The sequence below is a fragment of the Pistacia vera genome, unplaced genomic scaffold (genome assembly GCF_008641045.1).
Source record: "Pistacia vera cultivar Batoury unplaced genomic scaffold, PisVer_v2 Contig136, whole genome shotgun sequence".
NCBI lineage: Eukaryota > Viridiplantae > Streptophyta > Magnoliopsida > Sapindales > Anacardiaceae > Pistacia > Pistacia vera.
In genome coordinates, this window is record NW_022195423.1 from 25368 (window position 1) to 42446 (window position 17079).

The 17079-nt window shown below is 35.1% G+C and overlaps 2 protein-coding genes across 2 annotated transcripts; both read right to left on the reverse strand.

Moving 5' to 3' along the window:
• Positions 1-9210: 9210 nt before the first annotated feature.
• Positions 9211-9561, reverse strand: LOC116122603. The gene has a single exon (XM_031408435.1). The coding sequence runs from the start codon at positions 9559-9561 to the stop codon at positions 9211-9213; it is 351 nt and encodes a 116-aa protein (XP_031264295.1).
• A 2861-nt stretch (positions 9562-12422) lies between these two features.
• On the reverse strand, positions 12423-14591 carry LOC116122604 (acid phosphatase 1-like). Its single transcript, XM_031408436.1, has 3 exons — positions 14497-14591; positions 12901-13113; positions 12423-12639 (listed from the first exon to the last, which is right to left on the reverse strand). Exons 1-3 carry the CDS (start codon positions 14589-14591, stop codon positions 12423-12425), a joined length of 525 nt encoding a protein of 174 aa, XP_031264296.1.
• Between the last annotated feature and the right edge of the window lie 2488 nt (positions 14592-17079).

Consider the following 17079-nt stretch of genomic DNA (forward strand, 5'->3'; position numbering starts at 1 on the left):
AATCCAATCATGATGTAAGGACCATTTGTAGCATAATAATGAATGCTTACTTTGAGGATAAGCTTGTCCAAATTTCGTACCCAGCTTCCTGTAGATTAGCTTTTACAACATCTTCCATGGTCTCACTCTTTTCCCGTGAGGCGATAAGCATTAATCGTTTCAACCTGTAATAAGTTGTTGTTAGAACAGAGTTCAATTCAATGAGGTATTTGAGTCTACCATGAACCACTCATTGCGCAGCCGTCCGGTACTTAAGTACTGCTTCAGCCCGGAAATTGTCCACCATGACATCATATAAATATTATAGATCAACAATGGATCTCACATAGCTATGTACCTAACAAAAAATTGATTAAATCAACGTTAAGTTCCTGTAAACTTTCAGTCAAAATATCGTATAAATGATGCCCTGACCGATCTTTCCCATGCACGCCAGTGCGCAGGAGAATGGTTATGTCAACGTAGGAATTAAGTACAGACATCAGTTTCTGCGCCACAGTAGCTACCTAGAGTGAAATTGATATGCATTCTTATCTATGTATAAATAATATGAGTGGAATATGGTGCAAAACGCGATTTCCTAGTAATAAATATATTCTTCGTTATAGGATAATCTGAAATATACATTTCTTTTTTGTAGTGATATCACAATCAAGAACGGACCCAAAAGTTGAAATTTGAGGCAGTGTTTAAAGCTCGGCCTAGCCCGTTAAACAGTTTAACCGGGACCCGGGACCTTCAATCAGGCAGTTTAACAATTTCCGATTACTACAACCAGAATTGGGTGATGATCGTACAAATAATTGAAGGTCAGGAGTGTGGGCTTTTGAAGAGGACCCCAGTAACGATGCGTGCAATTGGTCGGCAACAGAATCCTTCGGTCAAATAATGACTACAAATCGAGAAAAAAAATAAGGGACACGGCAACAGCCAATTTTGCGATGATGCGGGAGCTACATTACGGGGAGATTGGGCGTGTGAGTGGGTCTTTGGGTAGGATCTTAGTCGGGATCCGTGATATTTGCGTGGTGTATGGGGAGGGTTGCGACGCAGGCTGATGGTGGATCATGGCGAAATCGTGCGACGTCGGGCATTGGTTAGATTGTGGCACTAAAATCAACGAGTTCGGCTAGATCTTGGGTAATTGTTCTAGGGTATGGACTCTAAGATGATTGGGAGTACATTTGGGTATTGTCGGTCCAAACCAATCAAGACTAATTTGATTTAGAGTGTGTTTGCCTAAATTTCAAACTTTAAGGACTTAATAATTTTAGGGGTTGTGTATTTACTAATTTTGAAAAATTTGATAGTAGTTTGGGCCCCAGACGACCAAACCGGTTACAATTGGTTGAACCCGAGATACGAGAACTTGTCGGGTTTCCCATATTGGTTGATTAAACACATGATTAGTAGAAAGGACATAGATATAAATAGTTATAGAAATATAAAACAGAAAAAAAAATATAACGAGAAAGGTGTAAAATCATAGAAACGATTATATTAAATATAATAAAAGATTAAAGCGCAACAAGCAAAAGAGTAAAATTAAACTGAATGAAAATAAATTGAGGTCACCGGCCCCGCTCTCATAAGGTGGGTTCTGGCCGGACCAACAATCTGTAGAAGATTAGTTGTTCGAAAATAAGTAGCTGACCACCTTATAAACTAGTATATGTTATCGTATATCAATTATAACCAGAAGTATATCACTGACAACGTAGATTACGCCACCGTAGGAGACTTCAGTAACCATAGGCAACATTAGACGAGAGTGGCCGTCATCTCATTCGCAAAAGATGCCCAAATGATTTCTGCCATCATCCAGCCAGTCGCCGGCTTTGGTACGTCCAAGCGCATCAGTAACGGCTTTCTAAGTCTTTGACTCGTAGCTGCGACGATAGCCTGAGGTTGAACGAGAGGAGTAAATCCCAATTAATACAGATTTCCACGCAAATACGCCACTCAGGCACGAGAAGTCTGAGCCTGAAGACGATAAAAACTGTAGCTAGCAACAAGATACAAGAAAAGCAGGTCATGATAGCTATAGTAATCTATGTTACATTTCATGACAGAATTTTTTGTATAGAAGGGAACTATTTGAGGCAATGTGAGTTCCTAAATGTAAACATTGCATGCGGATTTCTCAGGTTAATCGACCTTTGAAGGAAAGCTAGTCTTTATCCTCTCATAAAGAGAAAAGACAGTATTCCCACCCCAGCTCGTTAGCTTTAGACGAAATCCTGAAATTGATACTTCTAGTTATATTATTTCAATTTTTCATCCCTTATAAAGTAACGGTTTATGTTCTTTTATTTAATTGATTTACAAACTTTTCATTATAGCGAAACAACCACACCGTTACATATTAAACAGAAGCACGGAATCTTTTCTTTTGACAGCAAAATTGACTCCATGTTAATAAAAAACGAGTCTCATTAGTTGCATACCAAGTCAGTGATTTTTGGTGCTTTGTATAAAAGTTGGAAGTCCAAAAATCACTTTTGATGTGTACCTACGTTAGATCCCACAACTCTCGTGGGTCTATATATAGGCTTTTACTTACTGACTTCATACGATATTCAATTATAAGATAGAAATAGTAGAATAAACTGCAAAAGCAAGCTTATCAAAGAAGATTTGACCAAACCTCGAGTGGGAAAGTCTGTCGTTACTCTTCAATAACTCAAATAAAAATCGGGGGCATTGTTACATTCATGTAGACACTGCAGTGAGATTCCGTTTAACTGTAAACAGGCAGTCTTTACATTATAGACATGTAAATTGGATAATATGTATTTGTGTGACGTATGGATATTTGTACGATTATAAGAACACGAAAAAGTATGTAAAAATAAAAAATTCACCCACGATTTCGACTATTGAGAAAATATTAACCGTTACTCCCGTAACGTGCGTTTTTGGCAGCTTTTTTAAATGGGCAAATGATAATCTGGCGAGAAGTCAATGATAATTCAGGGGATCAATAATATCTATATGGATTATATAAACACATTATTGTACACTATCTTCAAGGGTAGATAGCTGTTCAAACACATCCCAGATACATGAATGGAACCGAAATGACTGAGATTGGAAAAAACTACCTGTTACCCAGAAAATCCCAGATGCAGTTTTGGTTACATATATGATAAGAAAACGTATTTTGAGTAAGTAGCTAAATAAGCAGTACCCAGATGAACCCCTTTTTGCATAAAATCAAAATCAATTTATTTTTCTCTAATTCCTAAATCCAATAACCTAGTTCTTACCCAATCTTTCTCACTTTCATAAATTACGCTCTACATGCTATGGAGTTAGTTTGGTTGCTGGTTGTGGTGTGTTGGTGATATTTGGCCATTTGCGGTTTGTGTTGTTGTGTTATTACCTACACACAGCCAATCGTGTTGAGTACGTTGTGTCTGTCAGAAGGGCACTGGTGGGAATTACAGGAATTGGTCACCGCTTATATTGGCACAGCTGAATTGAATTTAGTTTGTTTTACCCTTATTTTTACTTGGTAACGGAGCAGCAGTAAACACAGACTCTGTTACCTTGCCAGAGTGGTGTTGTTCTCATCCCTTGTCTCCTCCAATAGATTCTAGGTCCTATTCTGAGCGCGTGAGGTGATTTTTTAAGATTGATTGTATGATGTTTTGTGTTTGGAATTGATGTTAACGCGCACAAATGATGTTTTTTCCAGCAAGATATATTTAACGTTCTACAACAAGTAGAGGCATTTTTATAAAATGTGTAATGACAAATTGTTTCAAAATGTAGGCGAACGCTTGAGCCGAACCAGTTTTCGGGTCGCTTCACACTGGTTCACCGCTACTAAAACGATTGGGTTTCGATTCAATCATAATTGATTGAACAGATTTCGGTCCGTTCGGGTACTCAATTTCGCACACCCCTACTAAGGTTGTGGATACATAAAACCTTATCACATGGCTGAGTTACATAACAATTAGTCTTATGGTATGCATAACAATCTGTGGTTCGTTGTTGTTACGATACCCTAGATGCATGACCTAATCTCACATTAAGGGTTGCCTTCAAACCCATATATCATTTATGAAGCGTTGAGGGTTTGGAGAATTGACAATGTCTCAAACGTCACAAACAGTTATCCACTGTGTAACACAACTTAAAGTATTGTTATACAAATGGCATTGCTTAGTTATTTAAGGCGCGAAGATAATAACGTGGGTCAGCAGTTGCTTGCCCAACACTATTATATGTAATAGCATCGGTCCAGAATATTATTCCGGTGCCGTTTACGGTCAACGATACAACAATGTTTCAATATAGTAGTACTTACAAGGATAAATTGCTATTTTCTCACTTTCGGATTAATTTTCCTTTTTTTTGTTTTTTTTTCGTATAATAAAAACGAAATACACTGAGATATTTCAAGTTCAAGGCAAAAAGTAAGAATATCAATTTATAAAGATTACATGGAAGGATGATTAGGGGAAAATTTCTCCGGTCGTTAAAATTACAATAGGACGTTCCCTTGTAATCTTTAAAACATTTACTACATATAAAAAAGTGAAAAATGAACAAAAAGAAATACACCTAGCTGGTATTCTCTTTAACGAGTGAAAGATAATTGAAGAGGTTAAAAGTTTAGGAGTCTTGGTTCAAGTTGTAACAAGGGCAAGGGGTGGCCACCATTACTTATACCAAAAAAAAAATAACACAAATATACAAGTATAATTGTCAGATTATGGTCATTTTTTGAATTTTCGATACACAACCTTCTCAGTTGACTCGTCTTTTATAGTTTTGCAATCTATTGGAAACACCAAACTGGTCAACAACAACCATCATCAATTAAATAATAATAATAAGTTTGTAAACTAGTTTAACACAATTAAGTCCAAAGAAAACAGTGATTATAACCAAATTTAAAAATCTCGAACTCATCAGATTTCAATTCTATATGAAAAGTTTAATGCTTTTGATCTTCAACAGTAGTGTAATTGTAAAATAGGTGACCAACATGATTCAAAGAGACCGTTAGAGTATACTCAAAGAGGAGCATGAGTTCGAATCCTCTTCAGTGTCTTGCTGTAAAAATTTATAGATATAGCAACTGTAGAGCTCTTACCCACAACGATAGTTTCAGGTCCTAAGTGATAATTAAGAGGCCCGTAAATTGGACCTACGGACACTCCCAATATTAAAAAAAAAAAAAAAAAAAAAAAAAAAAGAGTAAATTAAATATTGATGGTGTGTGTCAGAGAACTAAAAAAAATGAAAATGCGAAGAGTGTATGGTGAGATAATAAGGAATTTGAGGCTACCCCCCCCCAAATCGCTATCAATTTCGCAACAGTTTGCATTTTATCTTCCATATAGAATATAAGAAAAATTACATCATTATTTTACATTTGACAAAAAAAAGAGACAGAGAGAGAGAGAGAGAATATATGCCACTTTTTTTAAAAAGATGGGCCCTATCATTACTCGTTTTCTTCCCCTAGATTTTTAAAAAAATAATAACGGACGCAAAATTTTGCAAAATTTCAATAAAAGAAATAAAAAAGGTAGATGAAATTCAGAAACCATAAGTGCCTATACTATGCCTATTCATACGTGTTAATGAACACGAATACTCTTCGTAAATAACTATCAACAAAGTCCACCTTCTAATTGCATTAAATTAAATATGGAGTAAAGAAATATTTTAAGTTAATTAATAAAACAGTCTTATTGTAAACACCGGTGGTGCTTTAGAGTAACAAAGTAAGATAAAGATTTGAGATTAAAATTAGTGACATTAAATAGTAAGTAAAAAAGTTAAGGATCTGAAAAAAATAATTTATCTATTCAATTTAATTATGATTAGACATATTTACTTTTGTTATAGACATAATGACTATGTGTATTCAATATAATTTGATAATTTAATGATAACATTAATATCATTTTTTACATATATAAACTAATTATAATAATATTATACTATAAAAGAATAAATAAGCCCCCACTGATGGTCTCAAAAAGATCAAAGATGACTACTGGGGAGGGAAACTATGATAAGCCACAACCTACAACATGATCCATATACTCGTGTCGTTTCTCCTTTTATCCCTAAGCATATTTTCTAAAAAATAGCGTCTAGAAGGGCTATGTAAAATTCTTCAATAAAAGCTCATCAAGTTCTAATCCAATGATCCATAAGATAGTGGAAGAGTCATAATAACTTATATTGACTATAATCATGGGTATTATATCCTGACTATTAAGCGAACTAACACAGTTTTTAGGTTCACAAGAGAAATCATAGAGAAATATATCTTATACATACAGAGCTAGAACAGGGACAAAGACTGGTTGGCCCCGGATAACTCAATTGTAAAACATGGACCTTGGAAAACTTGCAAACATTATACAAACTTTACAAATCTTGTAGATGTTATTCACACACTTTGACAAACGTTGACAGTGCAAACATTAGATACAGTACAAACTTTTAACTAAACTGGCATTCTTTACAATAAGTAGTTTAATTCATCATCCACAAACTAGTAGTTATGTCAAGATGCTTCGCACGAAAGGTCAAGGACCTCCCATTCCTGGTAACAATTGTTAAGATTGTAGGTCTGCAGCTCTGGGATAACTTGTCTAGTGGTTGCGGTTGCGTTTATTGAGGCTTCCCTACTATGCGTGTTGATTCTTACATTTATGTAAATCATAGTCGTGTTTGTTGGGTTCAAGCTGCTTGACGAAGCACGGGGCCTGGAATACCCGACGCATGGCCTCTACTTCCCGAGAAGCGTCCACATCTTCTGGTAACAGCCCGGAGATTGCGGGGGAGTCACGGGTTGGGGTTGGGAGGATAGACTAAGTTGTGAAATATTCATGGGCAAATGCTAGTCATGAGAATCACAGTTGAGTGTATCTAGAGCTTGAAGGAACCCAGACTTGAGTGGTAGAGTACTTGCCGAGAGTCTTGAGTCGCCGTTAGCCGTGCCTAAAGCTTAAAAGCACAGTGACTACTATTAAGCAAGTGGAACGATAACAGAAAGTACATAATACCTTCAAACTTTTTCAATAAAATACCGAAGAGCGCCCGCCAAGAGATCATCACAGACCAATTTACTGCACAAAATGCAACCGTAGAGTGGCCCCAAAATTTTATACAAGCAATGTGACTATCTTGACTTCAATTTGGATGATGAGTTAGATTATCACGGAGTCCAGGAATTGTAGCCGATGCACGGTTGTCAAAAGTTTGCATGTATAACTGTTTTACACGTTCAGGTTTTCCAATGAGCCATTTTATAATACGTTTGATAATAATGTTCGCTTAAAGGTTTAAAGTACGATCAAGGACATGTGACTGGAGGTAAGATATGATGTCCTCAAATAAGGACACAAAGCTATGTCCGTATCATTTTCTAACTATGTATATATAAATAAGAGTACTTTTCTTTCTATGGGAGGAAGGTGAAACTGTCATGCTTTGACAATCACAGAATGGGGGGGGGATTGTACAGTTTGTAAAAATCATCTGTATGTTTCGTTTAAGTTACCTTAAACTTCTTCTCGCCTCCAAGATTTGTAATGTTCTGCCCTTCTGATCACCATTTAAGTCGATGATCAGAGTTGCCACAGAGCTAATAATTTGTAGCTAAACCTTTAACTGCTTTTGAACAATGGCACATCAGAGAGTGACAGTTGAAGAGTGGAAATAGTATCATGATTATTGTTCCAAACATTCGGGGTGTTTCACCGAGCCTATATAAGCATGTTGATAAGGACAAACAAATGTCCAAATAAAGCAATTGGAGGGACAAAAGACTATAAGTCCGGCTTACATGATATGATGGGCATATCTGATTAGCACAACAATGCAGGTCGAGATATCTCTTCATTGAATCATGAGCTATGGATGACTGAGGGCATATGAATTTTGATGTTGAATACCTAACTCTAGCAATAAATTTTAACAATTTTTATTGAAAAATTCCAAACCATTATCAGATCTAATACATTTTGGTGTAGCATGAAACTAATTTTTAACCATAATCAAGAAATGTTTGAGTATTTGAAACACATCAGATTTGAATTGCATAAAAAATAACCATGTCACTCTAGTACAATCATCCACAATTGTAAGAAAGAACCTAGCATTATCATAAGTAGGTACCTTATAAGGTCCCCATACATCTAGATGCAAAAGATCAAAAGCATGCTATGAAATGGTTTGACTTAATGGAAAAGGTATTCTTGTTTGCTTTGCCCATGGACAAACTGAACAATGAAAAGCCTTATTGACTGACAAAGTTTTATTTATCTATTTAAGAACAAGATTTGTTACACGACCCCACCTTTGATGCCAAATATGAAAATTAGAATGTGAACTAGAAAAAACAGATTTTGTGCTAGGACTTGAACCTTTATTTACTATTGTATTACAAACCGCATTTGAGGAAATCATTTTGGCAAGTGCATGAACATCAAAGTTGTGTGATAAAGGTTGTGTAAAAGGCACATGAAAGTACAAGGCTTGGAAATTTTTACTAATCCCCTTCAACTTGCCACTCTAGAGGTCCTGGATAAAGCAAAAGTCAGGGTAAAATGTAACAACATAATTATTAGATGAAGTAAATTTTGAAACTGAAAACATGTTATACTTGAAATCGGGTAAATGCAATGCATGATCAAGATTAATTTTGTGATCCAGTTTAACAGAACCAATGTGCCTAATCCTAGTTTTGGTTCCATTAGGTAAGCCAACATAGGTATTTGGGCCGGAATCCATATCAACAGGAGAATTTAGACTAGACAATCTGGTCATGTCATCAGCTGCCCCTGAGTTTATTATCCAACTATTAGTTTCATTTAAGCAAGATAACAGTGATGTTGTATTACCTGCTATGTTCGCTAAAGCTGACATATTTTCCTTGCCAAGCAATTGGAGAAGCTGAGAGTATTGTTCAGCCGAGAGAATGGTTCCAAGAGACCCTTTTGATGAAACCACAAGAGTATTAGAAGCGAGAGTTGCTTGAACAGCAGATTGCACTTGATTTTCCGATGATTTGTTCTTGGATCCATTCATTTTTCTTTTATAATCTACTAGATATCCATGGATTTTGTAACATGTATCACATTTATGCCTTGGTAGATGATAGAAGTCACATTCTATGTAAGGCTTCTTGCCTTTGTATTTTGGATTGTGATTTTGCCCCTTCTGCGGGTTCTAAGCATACAAGGTTGTGGTCACATCTAAACCAACATTGGTCCCTATCAGAATCCTTTGGCTTTCATCTTGGTTAACAACCGAGTAAGCTTGCTTCACTGAAGGCAATGGTGACATTAGCAATATCTGACTTCTTACCATGGAGTAAGTGTCATTGAGCCCCATCAAACACTGCAACAATTTTTGTTGATTTAGGTGATCAAGGTAGGCTTTGGCCACTACACTGTCTGGTGGTGGTAAGCTGATCAATGAACTCAATTCATCCCATAAAGATTTCAGCTTGTTATAATAGATCGCCACAAACATGGCACCTTGTGTAAGATTAACAATCTCCCTCTGTATTCCATACATTCTGGTTCCACTGATCTTATGGTACTACTCTTGGAGATCCTGCCACACTTGATGTGCACTAGTAGATTAAACTATTCCATTGAAAATCTCATTTAGAAATGGTGTTGAAGATCCAAGCCAGTACTAGTGAATTACATCTTTCCCATTGCGCACCCAAAGTTAAATCTGTTGGCTTCTTGCATGAACCATCGACAAACCCCAATTTATTCTTGGCTCGAAGTGATATTGTCATGGCCCTACTTCAGATGCCATAATTATCGATGCCTGTGAGTTGCTCTGTTACTAATACAGATTCTAGAGTAACCGATGAGTGGATATACAATGGTGATTTTGAATCTGTATGATTCATTGTCATTTCACTATTAGAATTCACCATTTCGTGCAATTACTTGAAAGATAACAGAGAAGAAGCAAATTCGTAAAGGCAAAACTAAGTCTGAATCAAACTGAGTTAACTGTCAAATCAATCGTCGGTTTAACCAAGACTAAGCAAAACCAAAATCAAGCAAACCATCGAACGAATTGAGCTAACAGATCGAACAAACTGTCGAATATTAAGCTAGCAGATCTTCAGTCAAGTAAATCGTCAAACATGAGCTAGTCTATACTTAGTCAAACAAATCAGATGAATCAAACAAGATCCAAGAACAAATTTAGCAATTCTTCTTCTGCAGATTCAGGAAATAAACCTATTGCTCTGATACCATAATAGATTTTGTGTAGTGAGAGATTAGAGAGAGATTTTTAAAAAGAGAATCTTCATTAGAGATCGAAGAAAATTACATTCTGCNAACACACACTCACTTTGAAAAATAAAGAAGACAAAGTAAAAAGGAGATTATTTTGAGTTTTAGTTTGCAAACACATTTTAAACCTAATATGTTGAACTTTTCACCTCCATATATGATTGAATGAGATAAAGCCTAATTTATAATCTTTCCTCACCAACCCACCTCCCATAAAGACCAAATATCTAATGACAAATCATAAATCATGCGTCTTCAAGAGAACTTGCATAGATCATATATTTTCAAAAAGACTTACATGACCCATGATTTGTCATTGAATAATTGGACTTTATAAGAAGTGAGTTGATGAGGAAATGTGCTTAAACCTAAACAAATTAACAACATAAATGAAAGATGCACTAAGGCCACATATTAAGAAAGGAACTTAGTGTTAAAAGTATTACAAATAAAAGTGAACATTTGGGACTAGATCCAAAAACCCAACCCAAAAACCCGGTCCTAGAACTGGTCCTAGGAAGCCTGATCCCAAAACTGAACCAAACCTTGGAAGAGAGCCCAATCCACCTAGGCCCAAACCTTTTTAATCATTTTCTTTTTAGTCTCTTACAAAATTACATAAAACCCCTTATAAATTTTGAAATAAACATAAATTATAAGAGTAAAAATGAAATTTTACAAAAAATTAAAAAAAAAATTACTTTTGTTTAATAACTGTTAACTACCAACCGACGATCATTTGAGAGAGGAAAGGCGCCCCCACACAACTCAATCTCTTTTTCAAATCTCCAATCAAATTCTCATTCAATTTATATTTATATTTATAATTTATTCATATTATTTAATTTTTCAATATCATATCTTATTCTTATTCTTATTTAATTTTCTCATTTTAATTATTTATTATTTTGTCATAAATTCATAATGAATTCCTCAAATGATGCATTCGAAAGATCATCTCCAAATAAGTTTTACATTTCATCCATCCACTGATGAAATAAAAAGATTCAATCCATTTTCACCCTTTCCTCCTGGGCCGGTTTGGGATTGGTCTTTCTGGGACTGGTCCAATTTGGATTAACATTTCTATTTCATCTGATGGAACGTTAAACTCATTTAAAAATGATCCTCCAAATACATCATTTCGAAAATGCATTATGAATTTATGATTAAATAATAAATAAATAAATAATATGAATAAGAAATAATATTGAAAAATTGAAAAAATTGAATAACATAAATAAATTATAAATATAAATTGAATGAGAATTTGATTGGAGTAGTGAACAAAGAAATTGAGATATTGGGTGGTGTGAAAAAAAAATGAGAGATTTGAGGATTATTTATAGTATAATTGTTGGGGGGAGAACCAAAAAAAAATTCCCACTCTCGTTGCCTGGCAGCCAACGATTATTAAACAAAAGTAAAATTTTTTTTTTTTTAATTTAGTAAAAAAAATTTTTAACCCCTATAATTTATGTTTATTTGAAATTTATAAGAGATTTTATGTAATTTTACAAAAGACTAAAAAAATGATTAAAAAGGTTTGGGCCCAGGCCCAGGCCTTGGAGGAGGGCCTAGTAGAGGGATCAGGCCCTCCTCTTTAGGCCTGGTAAAGTTTTGGGACCAAGCCTCCTAAGATCGGTCCTAGAACCGAGATTTTGGGCTAGATTTTTGGACCTAATCCCAAATGCCCACCTCTAAACATAAATAAAGAAAGATTCATGATATTAATTCTTAAAAAAGAATAATTTTGATGCATCAAAAACTTGNAAGTTGAATGAAGCTTCAATATATTTAATTTTGGGTCATATTACTTGTCGATATTCCCATTCATAGTTGTCAAATAACTTCTTATTTACTTAAGTACATTTTGATAGTGGTGTGTCTCCGAAAGTTATAGCTTACTTAAACCTTTGTATCATAATTCAATTAATCTTTAAACCATTATGTAAAGATATAATTAACAGATAACGTAACATAAATCACTTTTTTATTTAATAAATCGAAGTCCACTTAGCCATAATAGTTTGGCTATTACATGAACATTTATTCATATATATTTTTCTTATTAAATACATATTTTTCTTATTAAATACATGATACATTTCATATCTAAAAATCAAAATATAAATTTTGATCAGTACCCTGTGCTCCAGCCGTATAATACAGAGGATTGGACAACTTGAATGTCCAATTGCCTAGGTGAATCCCCTGGATATCGCTCCATTGATCACCCATGTTTCCAATTATCCTGTATCCATCCTCCTCCACAAGCTTTCTTCTTTCTTCTTCTTTGAACTCAAATGTCGATCCACTATAGGATGTTTCCCTGTACCCAAAAATTACGCCCAAATATTAACATTATGGCTAGCCCATATTATATATATACAAAGTTCAGTTAATTTTCGAGAAATATGTCACAATCTCTATAATATCCTCACTTGAGCTTTCTTGAGCTTTAAGAATCTTATAACACATATATTTTCACTTATTTATGGTTTATATCTATTTGTTAAGGTAAAAGTTCAGTTCAAGAGAGAATCCTAATCCTGATGTAAGGACCCTTTGTAGCTAATTAATGAATGCTTACTTGAGGATAAGCTTTGTCCAATTTCCGTACCCAGCTTCCTGTAGATTAGCTTTTACAACATCTTCCATGTCATCTCTTCTTCCCGTGAGGATGATAAGCTTAATCTTTTCAAGCTTTAATAAGTTGTTGTAGAATTCAAGAGTCTCATTCAATGCAGGTAATTTGCCTACCATGAACCACTCATTCAGCGCGGTACTGTTAACTGCTTCAGCCCTGAAATTGTCACACCATGCTCATCATATAAATATATATAGATCAACAATGCATCTCACATAGTTATGTATCACAAAAATTAATTAATCAACGTTATAGTTCCTGTAAACTTTCAGTTCAAAATATCTATAAATGATGCCCTGACGATTTTCCCATGCACGCCAATGCGCCAGAGAATGGTTATGTCAACGTAGGAATTAAGTACAGCATCAGTTCTGCGCCACAGTAGCCCTAGAGTGAACATTGATATGCATTCATCTTATGTATAAAAAATATGAGTTGAAACTGCAACGCGATTTCCTAGTAATAAAATCTATTCTTCGTTATAGCTATAATCTGAATATACATTTCTTTTTTGTAGTGATATCACAATCAAGAACGGACCCAAAAGTTAAATTTAGAGCAGTGTTTTAAAGCTCGGCCTAGCCAGTTAAACCAGTTTAACCGGGACCCGGGACCTTCATCAGGCCAGTTTAACAATTTCCCTATTTACTTAAAACCCTAGAATTTGGGATGATGATCGACAAATAATTGAAGGTCAGGATGTTGGGGCTTTTGAAGAGGAAGTACCGATGAGTGCAATGGTGGCAACAGAATCAATTTCCGGTCAATTAATCGACTAAAAATCGAAAAAAAAAGGGACAGCGGCAACAGCCAACTTTTGCCGATGATTGGTGAGGTAAACGGGGATGGGGTGAGATGGGTTTTGGTTAGGATGCTTAGGGGAGTATTTTCGTGGTGATGGGGAGGGTTGTCGACGCAGGCGATGGTGAGATCTGGCCGAAATCGGTCGACGTCGGCATTGGTTAGATTTGGCCTAAATCAATCGATTTCGGCTAGATCTTGGGTAAATTTTCTAGGGTATGGACTCAAGAGATGATTGGGATTACATTTGGTGTATTGTCGTTGCCAACCAATCGACGACTAATTTGTATTTAGAGTGTGTTTGCTAAATTTCAAACTTGTAAGGACTTAATAATTTTTAGGGGTGTATTTACTTAATTTTAAAAATTTTGACATATAGTTTGGCCAGCCGACCAAACCGGTTAAAGTGGTTAACCCGAGATCCGATAACTTTGTCGGGTTTCTCCCCATATTGGTTATTAAAACATTGATTTAGAGGAAACTAGATAAAAATAGTATAATATAAAACAGGAAAAAAAAATAAACGAGAAATGTAAAATCAAGAAACATTAATATAAATATATAAAGTTAAAAGCAAAAGCAAAAGATGAAATTAAACTAATGAAAATAAAATTGAGGTCACCGGCCCCGCTCATCATAAGGTGGGTCTGGCCTGGACCACAACTTAGAATATAGTTCGAATTAAGATAGGATATATATATATATATAATTAAAATCATAAACATAACGATTACTGACCCGTAATGATGGACTTCATAATAAGGCAAATTAGAGAGAGTGGCGTCATCTACGTCAAAGATGCAAATGTTCTTGCCATCATCAGCCAGCTCCATGCTTTGAGTATAGTTCCAAGCTGCATCAGTAACGGCTTTCTAAGTCTTTACTGTACTGCGACGGATAGCCTGAGGTTGACGATGAGACGTAATCCTTTATGTAATTTTCACAATGTGGGGGACCGGGGAACTGTCCATCCAATAATATTATCAGCTTCCACCGCAAATCGCCAACTCAGGCACGAGAAGTCTGATCCCTGAGACGTTACAAAAACTGTAGCTAGCAACAAGAACAATGAAAGCAGGTTCATGATAGCTATAGTAATATTGTTAATTTCTGAAGAATTTTTTTATAGAAGGCTGAACTATTTGATGGCAATTTGCTTCCTAAACTGTAAACATGCATGCGATTCTCGTTTAACCGACTTTGAAGGAACAGCTAGTCTTTATCCTCTCATAAAGAGAAAAACGACATATTCCCACCCCAGCTTAGCTTTAGCGAAATCCTAAATTGATATCTCTAGTTATATTTATTTCAAATTTTCATCCCTTAAAGTAACGTTATTTCTTTTATTTTAATGTATTTACAACTTTTCATTATAGCGAAACACACGTTAGCATATTAAAGTGCATCGGTATTTTCTTTGACAGAAAATTGACTCATGTTAATAAAAAACGGCTCATATTAGTAGCATCCAAGTCAGTGATTTTTGGCTTTTTTAACAAATTCTGAAGTCCAAAATCACTTTTGATACCACCGTTAGACTCCCCACAACCTCCTCTATAAAACTTATTACTTACTGACTTCACTCACGATATTAATTTAAAGATAGAAATATAGAATAAATGCAAATCAAGGTATCAATATAAGATTTGACTAAACCTCGAGTGGGAATATGTCGTTTACTCTTTCATAAACTCAAATAAAATATCGGGGGCATTTGTCATTCATGTAGACATGCGTGTGATTCTCGTTTAACTTAAACAGCTAGTCTTTATCATTTCATAGACATAAATAGAATATGTATTTGTGTGACTAGGATATTTGTACAGATTATAATAACCCTAAAAAGTAGTAAAATAAAAAATTCACCCACGATTTCGATTATAAGAAAATATTAAGTACTCCCGTCAAGTGAGTTTTTGGCACTTTTTAAATGGTAAATGATAATCTTGGAGAAGTAAATGATAATTTCAGGGGATCAATAATAATCTATATGGTATATAAAACATATTTTACTATCTCTCAAGGGTAGAAGTGTTCAAAACACCCCATACCCGAACTGGAACCGGAAATCAAATTGGAAAAACTAGTTACCCAGAAATCCAGTTCAGTTTTGGGTTACAATATGAAAGAAAACCGATTTTCGATTAAGATATGCTAAACCAGTTACCCAGACCGAACCGGTTTTTTTTGCATAAAATCAAAATCCTAATTTAATTTTCTCTAATTCCCAAATCCAATAACCCTAGTTCTCTACCCCAATCTTTCTCAATCTTCACAACTTACTGCTCCAATGCTATGGATGTTAGTTGGCTGCTTGTTGTGGTGTGTTGGTGATAGTTGGCAGTTTGCGGTCTGGTGGTTATTACAATAGCAACTCAGTGTTGGTACGTTGTCAATTTGTCAGAAGTGGCACTGGTAGGCGAATGATCAGGAATTGGCCACTGCTTTATTTCAAGCTGAAATTGAATTTAGTTTGTTTTACCCTTATTTACTTGTAACCGAGCAGAGTAAACACAGACTTCTTTACTTGCCCAGTGGTGTTGTTTCTCCTCCCTTTCCCTACAATAGATTCTAGTCTATTTGAGCAGCAAATTGATGTTTTTTTCAGCATATATTCCAAGTTTACAACAGTAGAGGCCTAATTGAAATTTTTTAATTCAAATTCGTTTCAAAATCGGGCACCTGCTTGAGCCGAACCAGATTTTCTGGTTCGATTCAAAACTAGTTCAGCTACTAAACCGATTCAGTTTCGGTTTAACTAATTGCTTGAACCGGATTTCCGGTTCGGGTACTCAATTTTGCACACCCGTACTCAAGGGTTGGATATAATAACCCTATATCAACATTGCTGATTACATAATCAATTATGTCATATTATGCATAACCAATTGGTAGTGTTTTTAAACCCTAGATGATGACCTACATCACAATTTAAGGGTTGCTATCAAAACCCATCTAATCATTTACGAAGGTTGATGGGTTGGAGAATTGACAATGTCTCAAAGCAAACCATGTATCATTTGTTAAAACTTAAAGTAATTGTTTGTACCAAGGCATTGCTTAGTTATTGAAGGGTAAGCATGTGCTTATGCCTAATTAATCAAGTGTGAAATACTCCCTTCGTTTAGGCAAGATACAACAATTTTTCAATGTTAGTAGTACTTACAAGGATAAATTGCTATTTTCTCATTTCGGATTAATTTTCCTTTTTTTTTTTTTTTTTGGCATATATAAAAAGAAATACAATGATAACTTCAATTAGGGCAAAAAGTAATAATATAATTAAAAGAATTACATGTGAAGGATGATTAAGGGGAAAAT